The 13,950-nt window shown below is 44.4% G+C and overlaps 1 protein-coding gene across 1 annotated transcript in view; it reads left to right on the top strand.

The window, feature by feature from the left end:
- The window catches only part of LOC126260817 (uncharacterized), a 955,955-nt gene that overhangs the window by 836,497 nt on the left and 105,508 nt on the right, over positions 1 to 13,950 (top strand). The window contains exons 6-7 of the mRNA XM_049958191.1: positions 7,423 to 7,510; positions 13,122 to 13,227. Of these exons, the coding sequence (XP_049814148.1) occupies positions 7,423 to 7,510; positions 13,122 to 13,227 (194 nt within the window). The remainder of the gene's footprint in view (positions 1 to 7,422; positions 7,511 to 13,121; positions 13,228 to 13,950) is intronic.

Genomic DNA, 13,950 nt, shown 5'->3' with positions numbered 1-13,950 from the left:
CCGATACTTGTTAATTTCGTATTTTGTTAACTAAATGACATTGCGGAACTGTATCGATTATCTACCTGAGGTCAGGGAACACGGCAACAACCTGAGAACCTTTGTCTACTGCGCTCTGGATCTCATGAGCGAATAGAGAGAGCTAAGTTTCGCAATACGTACTCTTAAACGTGTTGTATAAATATATTCCGTTCATTGCTGACGTGTATTTGCGTAGGCGGCAATCAGCTTAATGTCAACAGCGAAAATAGGTAGTTAGTTTCATTAACCCGTATGCCTTCATCGTTTTACCAGTTTACGGATCTCAACTATTGGTCTGAGGCTGGTGAGAAGACTTTTGGTGATATGCAATTATCTTTCCGAGCTTCTGTTTCAGATCTTAATTTCCCACAATCCTGATGGAACCTAATAGAAGCGTAGCTCCGACTACATACACTCCTGGAAATGGAAAAAAGAACACATTGACACCGGTGTGTCAGACCCACCATACTTGCTCCGGACACTGAGAGAGGGCTGTACAAGCAATGATCACACGCACGGCACAGCGGACACACCAGGAACCGCGGTGTTGGCCGTCGAATGGCGCTAGCTGCGCAGCATTTGTGCACCGCCGCCGTCAGTGTCAGCCAGTTTGCCGTGGCATACGGAGCTCCATCGCAGTCTTTAACACTGGTAGCATGCCGCGACAGCGTGGACGTGAACCGTATGTGCAGTTGACGGACTTTGAGCGAGGGCGTATAGTGGGCATGCGGGAGGCCGGGTGGACGTACCGCCGAATTGCTCAACACGTGGGGCGTGAGGTCTCCACAGTACATCGATGTTGTCGCCAGTGGTCGGCGGAAGGTGCACGTGCCCGTCGACCTGGGACCGGACCGCAGCGACGCACGGATGCACGCCAAGACCGTAGGATCCTACGCAGTGCCGTAGGGGACCGCACCGCCACTTCCCAGCAAATTAGGGACACTGTTGCTCCTGGGGTATCGGCGAGGACCATTCGCAACCGTCTCCATGAAGCTGGGCTACGGTCCCGCACACCGTTAGGCCGTCTTCCGCTCACGCCCCAACATCGTGCAGCCCGCCTCCAGTGGTGTCGCGACAGGCGTGAATGGAGGGACGAATGGAGACGTGTCGTCTTCAGCGATGAGAGTCGCTTCTGCCTTGGTGCCAATGATGGTCGTATGCGTGTTTGGCGCCGTGCAGGTGAGCGCCACAATCAGGACTGCATACGACCGAGGCACACAGGGCCAACACCCGGCATCATGGTGTGGGGAGCGATCTCCTACACTGGCCGTACACCACTGGTGATCGTCGAGGGGACACTGAATAGTGCACGGTACATCCAAACCGTCATCGAACCCATCGTTCTACCATTCCTAGACCGGCAAGGGAACTTGCTGTTCCAACAGGACAATGCACGTCCGCATGTATCCCGTGCCACCCAACGTGCTCTAGAAGGTGTAAGTCAACTACCCTGACCAGCAAGATCTCCGGATCTGTCCCCCATTGAGCATGTTTGGGACTGGATGAAGCGTCGTCTCACGCGGTCTGCACGTCCAGCACGAACGCTGGTCCAACTGAGGCGCCAGGTGGAAATGGCATGGCAAGCCGTTCCACAGGACTACATCCAGCATCTCTACGATCGTCTCCATGGGAGAATAGCAGCCTGCATTGCTGCGAAAGGTGGATATACACTGTACTAGTGCCGACATTGTGCATGCTCTGTTGCCTGTGTCTATGTGCCTGTGGTTCTGTCAGTGTGATCATGTGATGTATCTGACCCCACGAATGTGTCAATAAAGTTTCCCCTTCCTGGGACAATGAATTCACGGTGTTCTTATTTCAATTTCCAGGAGTGTATTCTTCGGTATACTAGAATAGGAGTTGCATCAGTATCTGGTTACTTATGTTTGTTAGTGCCGATTTTGTTGTCAGAACCTCTCTCAATACGTGCGAGTATAAAACCCAGGCATACGTTTTATTCATACTTAGTGCTCCGATCCACAACTTCGCCTTGGACTTTGGAATGGTGCAATGTATTTGCGTGTTACTTTGCCTGATTAAATTACATAAATTACATAAACCTGTCGTCATACAGAATTTTAAGAAAAAATTCCTCCCCCAAACTTACATATCGTTCGTCAGGCACAATGATAATTTTCGTGCAAATGGGAACATACAAAGGTGCATAGACTTGCTGTACCGAGGTTATTTCTTGAACGGAATAGAGAAATAACTATTATCTTCGAAACACCACAGTATAGTTCGTAGAACATAAATGTCGTCGGAAGTGACATTGATGTCAGTGGCCGGGAAGGTTATTTTTGGCTCTTATAGTGATCAAAAATGGTTCAAATGGCTCTGAGCACTATGGGACTTAACATCTATGGTCATCAGTCCCCTATAACTTAGAACTACTTAAACCTAACTAACCTAAGGACAGCACACAACACCCAGCCATCACGAGGCAGAGAAAATCCCTGACCCCGCCGGGAATCGAACCCGGGAACCCGGGCGTGGGAAGCGAGAACGCTACCGCACGACCACGAGATGCGGGCATATAGTGATCGTCAAAGTTACTATACTGATGTCCGGCATGCCTCTTGTTTAAATAAATTTAATTAGAGGGCATTGGCTTTCAACAATGTGTTCTCTTCTTTTACAGATGTTCTCGTCCTCATTATTTTGCCACCTGCATTTCCAACGCAGTGATTCCGTTGAGTATGGTACCGTCTTTTTGGGTCAACTGGAGTTTCTAGACACTAAAGTGACAGTGCGCGAGGATCTGCTAGCCAAGCATATTCTCTTCCCTTACTGTGAGCTAATTCTACAAAACGAGGAGCCTACGTTAAACTACTCTGATATGCAGTCTTTGATAACTTAATATTTGTACAAATATGTTTAATATTCCCACCAAATTTTTTTTTCCTTATTGTCTCCGCCGATACAACAGCGCTATTACTAATTCCAACAAAAGTGGGTTCAGCTAAAGGGAAAAAGAGCAAGTCTTTGTATCATTTTCTGAAATTAAGTGTACGCAAGAAGAAATAGAGTTTAGACGCTCGTATGAGACAAAACACTGACGTAAACAGTATAAAAAGTAGCTTCAATGGATATTTCTGGACAATGATTATGTTTTGGATGGATCCGGATTTTGTTTTCGAAAGGAACGGTGCAGGCCGGAAATGAGAAAATAGGGAAGAACGCTCTTTAACGACGCTTCATACCAAGGTCATTAGAGACGAAACGTGTATAAAGCCCGATTGAGTAGAAAATCGGTCGTTGTTTTTTTTTCCAAAGGACTAACCCTGTGATTTACGGAAACCATCAGAATCTGTACGGTCAAATGAGAATTTGAACACCCGTCCTACTGATTACGAGTACATTGGTTCAAGCACTACGCCTCGTAATTCTGTTCGGTAACGCCTGTACGAGGACAAATGGTATGTAGCATTCTCAGGTCACTCATCCAAAATTTAAGGAAGGGACCTCCAGACATACGTACCTCATATATCATGTTATGACTCGTGCGTTCCATTTTGGGACTTTTTGCAAACAGACGCTACTCCCCCCCCCCCCCCCCCCCAAGACACAGACACAAATTTGAATACAGCGAACAGACACGCCAATGACCGGACGGGCAGTTCACAATTTCGTGAAAAAAATAAGTATGTGGGGCACGACAGAGATCTGAACACGGATCTCCCTCTTCGCAGTACAACGGCGTGACCACATAACCACGATGCCATGGCTACTGAACTTCCCTCGGTGTTGCACATCTTGAGCTTGGACCGATCACTGTTTTTGTTTTGCTTCTTTTTTCACAGGTCAGTACACCTTCTCCCCGTTTTCGTGCATGATCTGTGTTCAGTGTTTGACGCGCTACCCACTGGACCATCTTACCACTAAATCTGAGGGGGGCGCGATGGGGAGTTCCCCTAAGTCAGGGGCAGTTCGTGTGTTTACCTGTGCGCTTCAAGCCAATCAGTTTCTGATGTGCTCTTGTAGCTACTAGAAAATTTGCTCGTAAAACTCTTCCGACTTTCACAGTGTACACGGCAATCGAAAAGTAGATAAAGCTTTCGTTTATGGTGAATGTTGGCAGGCTGTTAGAGCAACGGTGTGGCTGTATGCTGGCGGTATCCTGCTCGTGTCAACCCGTTGCACTCTGTCTTTGAAAACACAAAATAATCAAGAAACTAGAAGTTTGAAAACGTACTTAATCTTTTTCACAAGTCACTCCATTAGCAGCTTCGTGGCAAAATCTGTTTCAATAATCCGAAATGTGTCTATGAAAACTGCTAAGTGTTGTGGCGTTATTAGGCAAGATATCACGGGCACTATCGAGGAATGGTGATGTGTGCTCCGTATTGTCTGAGGCTATAGATATTCTGATGATGAATTCCACCGTAGACAGTTCAAGTGGGGAGGAATAGACATCACTATAAAGGGAAATCACATAAGTTGAACAGACAGATATGGTACTACATTATTGTCTTCAGATCTAACACCGGCTTGATGCAGCGCTCAACGGCAGCCTGTTCTGTGCAAGCCTCCACGTCTCTTCCTGACATATAGCCACTCTAACCTAATGACCGTAGTCAAACCTTGGTCTCCCTCTACAAAGTTCATTTCTCCACACTTACACCGATTACTAAGTTAAGTTTCTCTTGATGGTTCACGTTGTGTCCTATCAACCTATCCATTCTTTTAGTCAAATTGTATCACAAACCTCTTTTCTTCCCAGTTCGATACAGTACAGACTTCAGCCAGTCACTTTTTTGAATAGTTATTTATTATTCCATTAGCCGGTTTTCGAACCTTTTCAGGTGCATGTTCAGATTGTTTTCCAAAAGTTACAAATCAATTTATAGCGTAATGCTGAGTGCTGGCTCTGTGACAAGAAGATGGAACATGCTTTAATGTATCGCCATGAGTATTGTTTATCTGTTGATATGAATGCAAATTTTAGTTTTATACTTAGTGTCCATCTGTCTATTTCCATTTTGATGGCCTCTTATTAGTTGCTGATTCCACCCATCTAATCTTCAGCATTCTTGAATGAGATTTTCACTCTGCAGCGGAGTGTGCGCTGATATGAAACTTCCTGGCAGATTAAAACTGTGTGCCCGACCGAGACTCGAACTCGGGACCTTTGCCTTTCGCGGGCAAGTGCTCTACTATCTGAGCTACCGAAGCACGATTCACGCCCGGTCCTCACAGCTTTACTTCTGCCAGTATCTCGTCTCCTACCTTCCAAACTTTACATAAGCTCTCCAGGAAGTTTCATATCAGCGCACACTCCGCTGCAGAGTGAAAATCTCATTCTGGAAACATCCCCCAGGCTGTGGCTAAGCCATGTCTCCGCAGTATCCTTTCTTTCAGGAGTGCTAGTTCTGCAAGGTTCGCAGGAGAGCTTCTGTAAAGTTTGGAAGGTAGGAGACGAGATACTGGCAGAAGTAAAGCTGTGAGGACCGGGCGTGAGTCGTGCTTCGGTAGCTCAGATGGTAGAGCACTTGCCCGCGAAAGGCAAAGGTCCCGAGTTCGAGTCTCGGTCGGGCACACAGTTTTAATCTGCCACGAAGTTACAGCATTCTTCTGTAGCACCACGTCTCGAAACCTCCTACTCTCTTCTTGTCTCTGCTTCTTATCGTCCACGTTTCACTTCCGTATAAGTTAAAAACTTCGGAAAAATACAAACTTTCTAAGATTTTCCAAAAGTAAGCAACTTTCCAACACTTGAATGCGTTTGTTTGTGTGGCCATCCTCCGCAGCAAGCATATAAATACTTGTTTTGCAAATCAAACTGCCTTTTCCTGCTGCTAGTTATTTTATTTATCCCATACGCGTTTCGCCTTCTCCTTTTCTCAGGCATCATCAGTGGGCTCTATAATGATACAGTTTTGTTAGTTATAGATTATCAAACAGTTCACTTCCCGATTTTTTTCTAAAAATGTAATTACTTACGAATTTCTGATCTGCGTTTCCTCACATTTGGTCTGGAGGTCGCACTACTACTTTTATCACTGTTCTATATTCACATCTTTGTATTTTCGCTATCCACACACTGTTCACCATCTTTCTCACTGTTTTTGTGGTGGAATGTCTTTCTTCTGTCACTTGATACAACTATTTCGTCGTACACTTCTTTTCACAGCGTAAATATTGCGACTCCATTACGTGTTTCATCGTCTTTGGTATGTTTACCTGTGTTGCCACTCTAGCGAAGTATATGTTCGTTACTAACTTCTGTTTACGATGTTTATACCGTGTGTGTGCGCATGAGTGACAGCTGTTTTGACTTTTCGTTTCAATATTCTGGGTAGGGGTCATGGATGAGTGAGTGTAAAGATGTTGGGTTCTATTATTATTACATTGAACAGTATTATTATATTTATCCTTTTTGCGAACATTATTCTATTATTTTATCTATTAGTGTAAATAATGAATTGCTTTGCATGTGTACTTGGTCATTCAAGTCATTTCCCCTCTGCTTTGGTTTTGTGTGTGTAGTAATTTTGTTGCATGGTCAGAGGGTGCTTTTTATTGTTGATTCTAATTATTCTCATGTCATCTTCTCTAATGGTTGGTTTGTGCACATTTTCTCTCTCACTCATACGCACACACACGGTATAAACATCGTAAACAGAAGTTAGTAACGAACATATACTTCGTTAGGGTGGCAACACATAGGTAAACATACCAAAGACGATGAAACACATAATGGAGTCGCAATATTTACGCTGTGAAAAGAAGTGTACGACGAAATAGTTGTATCAAATGACAGAAGAAAGATATTCCACCACAAAAAACAGTGAGAAAGATGGTGAACAGTGTGTGGATAGTGAAAATACAAAGATGTGAATATAGAACAGTGATAAAAGTAGTAGTGCGACCTCCAGACCAAATGTGAGGAAACGCAGATCAGAAAATCGTAAGAAATTACATTTTTAGAAAAAATCGCGAAGTGAACTGTTTGATAATCTATAACTAACAAAACTGTATCATTATAGAGCCCACTGATGATGCCTGAGAAAACGAGAAGGCGAAACGCGTATGGGATTAATAAAATAACTAGCAGCAGGAAAAGGCAGTTTGATTTGCAAAACAAGTACTTGAATTTGTATTGGATTTTAGCAAATTTATCTTTTTCAGAAACGCCTTCCTTGTTAGTCTGAATTGTATGTCGTCTTAACTTCGGTCATTATCATTTATTTTGTGGCCAAAATAGCAAAACGCGTATCCTACTCGAAGCGTCTCATTTCCAATCCTCAGATGAGTGTTAGTAAACACTCTATACTTCGAAATACATAGAGTTAGTAAACAAAAATCTTGTTTTACGCTATGAACTTTCTACATGTATATTCGCGCAATCACGCTCATATTTATTTTATTCCCTTAGTGAGGTGTCGTTTTGTGTTCCAGCTGTACTGGGGCGCCATCAATGCGTCTGTGACGCCACCGGAGCAGGCGCCTCTACGCAGGTACCCGCCCGAGAAGCGCAGTGGGTCAGGTAAGCATCCAGAGCGCGAAAGCGATGCTGCATTTCGTGCAAGTGCTACTCATCCGAACGTCTGCATCTCTGCTGTCCAGGGTGTGAGAGAAACGGAATGCATGGCTATTACTGAGTTTTCATTAAAAAGCTTACAGAAGATTCCAGTTTTTCTGCAGTATCGAACCAGTTTCCTTTGGTCGGAATGATCTCGGTTTCAGACTCTGCTGAATGTGACGGGCAGTACCGTTTGCTTTTAGTTCAAGTTAGTTTCGTATGTCGTAGACCACATACACTACAAACATTATGAAGCGAAACGTATGGTTTACACAAAATTTACACAAAGTTAATGAAATATTTTACACAGATAGTACTGGTGTCAATCTTTGATGGCTCAGTTTTTGACCTATCAACCAATCTTTTTCTTTGTTCACCGTATGCCATAAACCTGTTTTCTCCCCATTTCGATGCAGTAACTCTTTCGGTGGCTCGATTTACCCATCCCACTCCTACATATAATTGTAATTACCTTATTTTAAGTAACGAACGCGGTTTGCTAAATCAAGTGTCCCAAAAATACTGTATCACGGAATAATAATGTGTAATATATTTAACTTAGAATCTAATAGCTTTAAAGAGCACTAAAGTATATTTGTCTGGGGATTATGTAGACCATGCAATCTGCTGCTGTGTGGCCTTGATATATTTCTATCGTCTGCACCCTAAGGTGTAAAAAAATTCCAACAATTTTTCAGTCTCAGAAATTTTTCAATAAAGAATCCTTCGAATATCAGCAGACAGACAGCGTTTGGCGCAGGAAGTAATGTCTCCCTTACAAGTGCTGTCGACATTGCTCTTGCTCACCCACTTTTCCAGATAAAAGGAAGAAATTTTGAACCGCAAATCAGAGAGCAATTCCAATCGAACTACGGATTCTACTCACAAGGAAACATCAGCATATTTGTTGCATATTTCTGGGTAAAAAAATCACACTTGTAAAATATCAGCCCCAGCAATCTAACTAAATCGAAAATTTGAGCCATAACTGCAACAGTATGCAGTTACTACTTTCTGAATGTTTTGTATTTATACAGTCGCGCGCATCTGTTTGTCACTCGTACCATCTCACTGCAGCTGCCTAATGCCCGAGCGCGAAGTACTGTACAGAAGAATCAGAAAGGCGTTCGTGTTCATAATGTCCTTCAACCAACAAGCGATAGTGTTTTGTTCATTGTGTCGAACTGCGCGGTTTCTAATCTGTACCTGGTGCCAGAGATCACTTTGCTTTGAACACTTTCGCGTTGTGATTCACAAATGCAGTGTAAATTAATCAAATGTGCCATTAAAGAAGTAACATCCGTCCATCCTCGAGGGATGACGGTGTAGCATGCTTGGTTCAGAGTCTGCAGCGTCTGCTGTGGCTCAAAAGTCCCACTCGAGAGTGGCAGTCCCTACTGCAGTTTGGACATGTGAAATTTGAGGGACTTCGAACAGAAGCGCTCTGTCTCTTCGCTTTGTCCTCTTCCTGATTTGTTCCTGTGTGCGTTCGTCCTCTGAGAGCTTGACGCCGTTGCGCACAGTTACTCGCCATTTGACACGGTCATCTGCAATGCTTTCCCAGCGACTTGGGTTGATTCTGGTCTTGGTCAGGTCTCTCTTGCAGACATCCTTGAAACGAAGATGCGGTCGTCCCACTGGTCTCACACCCTCCTGAAGTTCTCCGTATAGCAGTTGTTTCGGTATCCGTTCAGGATCCATGCGCCTGACATGTCCCAACCATCTTAGACGTGGATGACTCAGGAGTGAAAAGATGCTGGTTGTGCTTGCACGATGAAAGACTTCGGTGTTGGGTACTCTATCTCTCCAAGAGATCTGAAGGATCTTCCGGAGACAGCGGAGATGGAAGCTGTTGAGTCGAGATTCATGCCTAGAAAGAATTGTCCATGTCTCACAGCTATAGAGAAGGGTACTTATAACACAAGCGTTGTAGACTTTTAATTTAGTTTTTGCGGTAAGCAGCCCGTTGTTCCATACTCTGTTTTTCAATCTAGCCATGACAGATGATGCCTTTGCGATTCTGTTAGTAATTTCAGTGTCCATGGACAAGTTGCTACATATTGTGGATCCCAAGTAGGTAAAGTCATCAACTACCTGGAGAGGATTGCCATCAATGCTGATGGATGGAAGGTTGCTAGTGCTCTGCGCCATGATCTTAGTCTTTTGAAGGCTCATGAGTAGACCAAATTTTTCGCAAGTAGCGTTGCGCTATATACTTGTTAAAATCTTTGCTGTACGCTTTTTTCTTTAGATTGAAAAGCTGAAATTGTTAAAATGAAGCACATTCCCAGAAGTTGCGCTATTCTTCAACGTGATTGGCATAATTGAATTGTAAATCCATAATCATTAATTCCATTTGGTACCATATTACGTATTCTTTTCGCGTAAAATAACGTGTTGTGGAACAAGATTTCATAACACATTTGGGAGACGTGACTCCCTCCCCACGTAATCTTCCATCACCTTCAACATCTCACAAACAGGAGGACGCGAGTGACAAACTACCGTTGCACGCGAATGTTTGAAAGATGTACATTCAAGTCACAACTACGTACCATTAGAATTACGGTCCAAACTACCACGCGTGATCGATTGCTGAGATTGATAACTTGCTTCTGTACTTTTTTATTTTGAAAATATAAGGTCAAGTTAGCGTTGTTTCCTTGTTAATGCTCCTTCTGCATCAGTAACGAATGAGCCTTCTAATTGATTTTTTTATGATTTTAAACATTTAAATAATTGAGTTTGCTTATTTATGCCAACCATATACTTGGTTCAATGTTCGAATTAAAAATTTTAAAGGTTCGGTTGTTGGATATTGTCACACGACTCAGTGCTGCTGTGTGACTATGACATATTTCTTTGATGCGTAGCAATAGATGTAAAAAAGCTTCAACAGAAATACTAGAGAACCAGATGCATTTGCTGAAAGAGGTAGTACATCTCTTCGCATTGCTCTTGACAATATTTTTTTGTTCACTAACGTTTGTCACTAGAAAAAAATTAATCAAAAGAATGCAATAAAAGCCGGCCGGTGTGGCCGAGCGGTTCTAGGCGCTTCAGTCTGGAACCACGTGACCGCAACGGTCGCAGGTTCGAATCCTGCCGCTGGCATGGATGTGTGTGATGTCCTTAGGTTAGTTAGGTTTAAGTAGTTCTAAGTTCTAGGGGACTGATGACCTCAGATGTTAAGTCCCATAGTGCTCAGAGCCATTTGAACCAATGCAATAAAATTGGAATCTGCTGTCAGATATTAGTTGAAATCTGTTGTCGAATTTCACTCAGTTGTCACCTTACGTCAATAACACAGTTACGAGCATCTCAGCTGCTAAAGTTAAAAATTTGCATAGCAGTAGCAAACCCGTCGGTAAAATATGTAGCCGCTTGACTTCACATAGCAGTCGTATCTCAAGGCAACATAATGGCAAACTGCACGGTCTCCATAATCCACCAAACAAATATCTTCTAGTATTCTTCAAAATTCTAAATTAAACACGGAACTTTAAATTCTCAATCAGCGGCTCATTTGCTGTACATTATTTCGAGCACTATACAAAGTCAAGTCAATATTTCTCTATACTGAGGTGACAAAAGTCACGGGATACCTCCTAATATCGTATTGGACCTCCTACTGCCCCGCGTAGTGCAGCAGTTCGACATGGCATACACTCCACAAATCGATGGAAGTCCCATGCAGAAATGTCGAGCCATGTTGTCTCAATAGCCGTCCATAATTGCGAAAGTGTTGCTTGTGAAGGATTCTGTGCACGAACTGACCTCTTGATTACGTCCCATGAATGATCGATGGGGCTCACGTCGGGCTATCTGGGTGGCCAAATCATTCCCTCGAATTGACCGCAATGTTCATCAAACCAGTCGTTGACAACTGTGGCCCGGTGACACGACATCGTTGTTACGAACATGAAATCCATGAACACTTGCAAATGGCCTCCAAATAGCCGAACGTAACCATTTCCAGTCAATGATGGGTTCAGATGGACCAGAGGACCCAATCAATTCCATGTAAACACACCTCACACCGTTATGGAACCACCGCCAGCTTGCCCAGTGCCTTGTAGACAAATTGGTTCCACGGCTTCGTGCGGTCTGCGCCACACTGGAACCCTACCACCAGCTCTTACCAAGTGAAATCAGGACTCATCTGAACACGCCGCGGTTTTCTAGTCGTCTAAGATGCAACCGATATGGTCACGAGCCCAAGAGATGCACTGCAAGCAATGTCTTGCTGTTAGCAAAGGGACTCACGTCCGTCAGCTTCTGCCATACATTAACGTCAAATTTCGTCACACTGTCCTAACGGATACGCTTATCGTATGCCCCACATTGATGTCTGCATTTATTTCACACAATGTTGCTTGTCTGTTAGCGCTGACAACTGTGCGCAAACGCCGCTGCTGTCGGTCGTTAAGTGAAGGCCGTCGGCCATTGCGTTGGCTGTGGTGAAAGGTAATGCCTGAAATTTGGTATTCTCGGCCCACTCTTTACGTTGTGGATATCGGAATATTGAATTCCCTAACGATTTCCGAAATGCAATGTCCCATACGTCCAGCTGCAACTACCATTCCTTGCCGTGCATTCATCGTCACGTCAGAAACCTTTTCACATGAATCACATGAGCCGGCCGCTGTGGCCGAGCGGTTCTAGGCGATTCAGTCCGGAACCGCGCTGCTGCTACGGTTGCAGGTTCGAATCCTGCCTCGGGCATGGATGTGTGTGACGTCCTATGGTCAGTTAGGTTTAAGTAGTTCTAAGTTAGGTGACTGATGACCTCAGATGCTAAGTCCCTTAGTGCATAGAGCCATTTGAACCACACGAGTACAAATGACAATTACACCAATGCACTGTACTTTCATACCTTGTGTACGCGATACTGTCTCCAACTCTACATCTGCATATCGTTATCCCATGACTTCTGTCATCTCAGTGTAATCTATTTTATTTCTTACTTTTAGACAAATCATTTCCCAAAACATCTGAATGCTTTTTGAGATTTTTTCCATTATCTCGTCTTAAAGTTAACGTAGCTTTTTGCGCCCTGCATGTGTACTACCAATTACGTCTGACGTATTCTTCTTACGCAACATTGTTTTGCCTAGGTCCTTGCATTCATTTTCAGCCAATAAAAATTTGCCTCATTTCTCAGTGATCGCAGTCTCACATTTGTTTAGAAGTATTTTTCGGTAGTCCTGCAAGTTCATTTCTAACAAGACCGCCTCTACTGAGGGTATAAACCCAGAGTGCTCGCTTCTGTGGACGCCGTCTGTGTGCTCCAGACTGTTGTTTCCTCGTGGTCGGTCACATCGTCTTGGAAAGGCGGCGGCGCTGCACAGATGCAGGACGACTGTAGAGGGCGGTCTGTCGCGTTGGTTTAACGAGTCGCCTGCCCTGTGTATGGCGTATAAAGGCAGTGGCGCGGTGCCTTTATCTCTGCAGGGTCCTCATCAGCAAAGTGTAGGGCGTCTGCAGTGCGGCCTGCGGCGCAGAAGACAGAGAGCACCTGCACTAGCGACGACGGGTGGCGCAGAGGGTAGCCCGGTGTGTGTGTGTTTTGCAGGTGCGCGGCCGTGCGTGAGGTGCCCGGGCAGCCGTGCAGTCGTGGCCAGCCGCGGGAAGCGGAGGGTGCTCGTCGAGCAACCAGAACTGTCGCCCTGCCCCAACAGGTACTGTACGCCTTCTCCCTGCCTGCAGCTGCTTATCCTCTACATCTGCAATGCCCACTCGCCTCCAGGCGCGGACCCAAAGTGTGTGGGCGAAGCGCCAAGTGGAGTCATGCATCTCCTGGCAGTTCGTATATAACTGACAGAACGTCATTGAGTAAAACAGAAGTGATTTTTGGCGTTATAGACCCTCTGGCGTTATAGAAACCAGATGGCAGTTATAAGAGTCGGGGGACATGAAACGGAAGCAGTGGTTGGGAAGGGAGTGAGACAGGGTTGTAGCCTCTCCCCGATGCTATTCAATCTGTATATTGAGCAAGCAGTGAAGGAAACAAAAGAAAAATTCGGAGTAGGTATTAAAATCCGTGGAGAAGAAATAAAAACTTTGAGGTTCGCCAATGACATTGTAATTCTGTCAGAGACAGCAAAGGACTTGGAAGAGCAGTTGAACGGGATGGATAGTGTCTTGAAGGGAGGATATAAGATGAACATCAACAAAAGCAAAACGAGGATAATGGAATGTAGTCGAATTAAGTCGGGTGATGCTGAGGGAATTAGATTAGGAAGCCATAGAAGTACCAAATTTGCCCTACTAACAGTTTTTTCCCCAGAACAATTTGTCTTTTTAATTATTGAATGACCCTCGTACCAACAACCTGAATAAAAAAGAACACATATAAAATGTTGTGGGAAGGCAAACCAAAGACTGTATTTTATTGGCAGAAC

The sequence above is a fragment of the Schistocerca nitens genome, chromosome 5, assembly GCF_023898315.1.
Source record: "Schistocerca nitens isolate TAMUIC-IGC-003100 chromosome 5, iqSchNite1.1, whole genome shotgun sequence".
Lineage (NCBI taxonomy): Eukaryota > Metazoa > Arthropoda > Insecta > Orthoptera > Acrididae > Schistocerca > Schistocerca nitens.
This window is presented reverse-complemented; position numbering and strand designations above follow the sequence as displayed.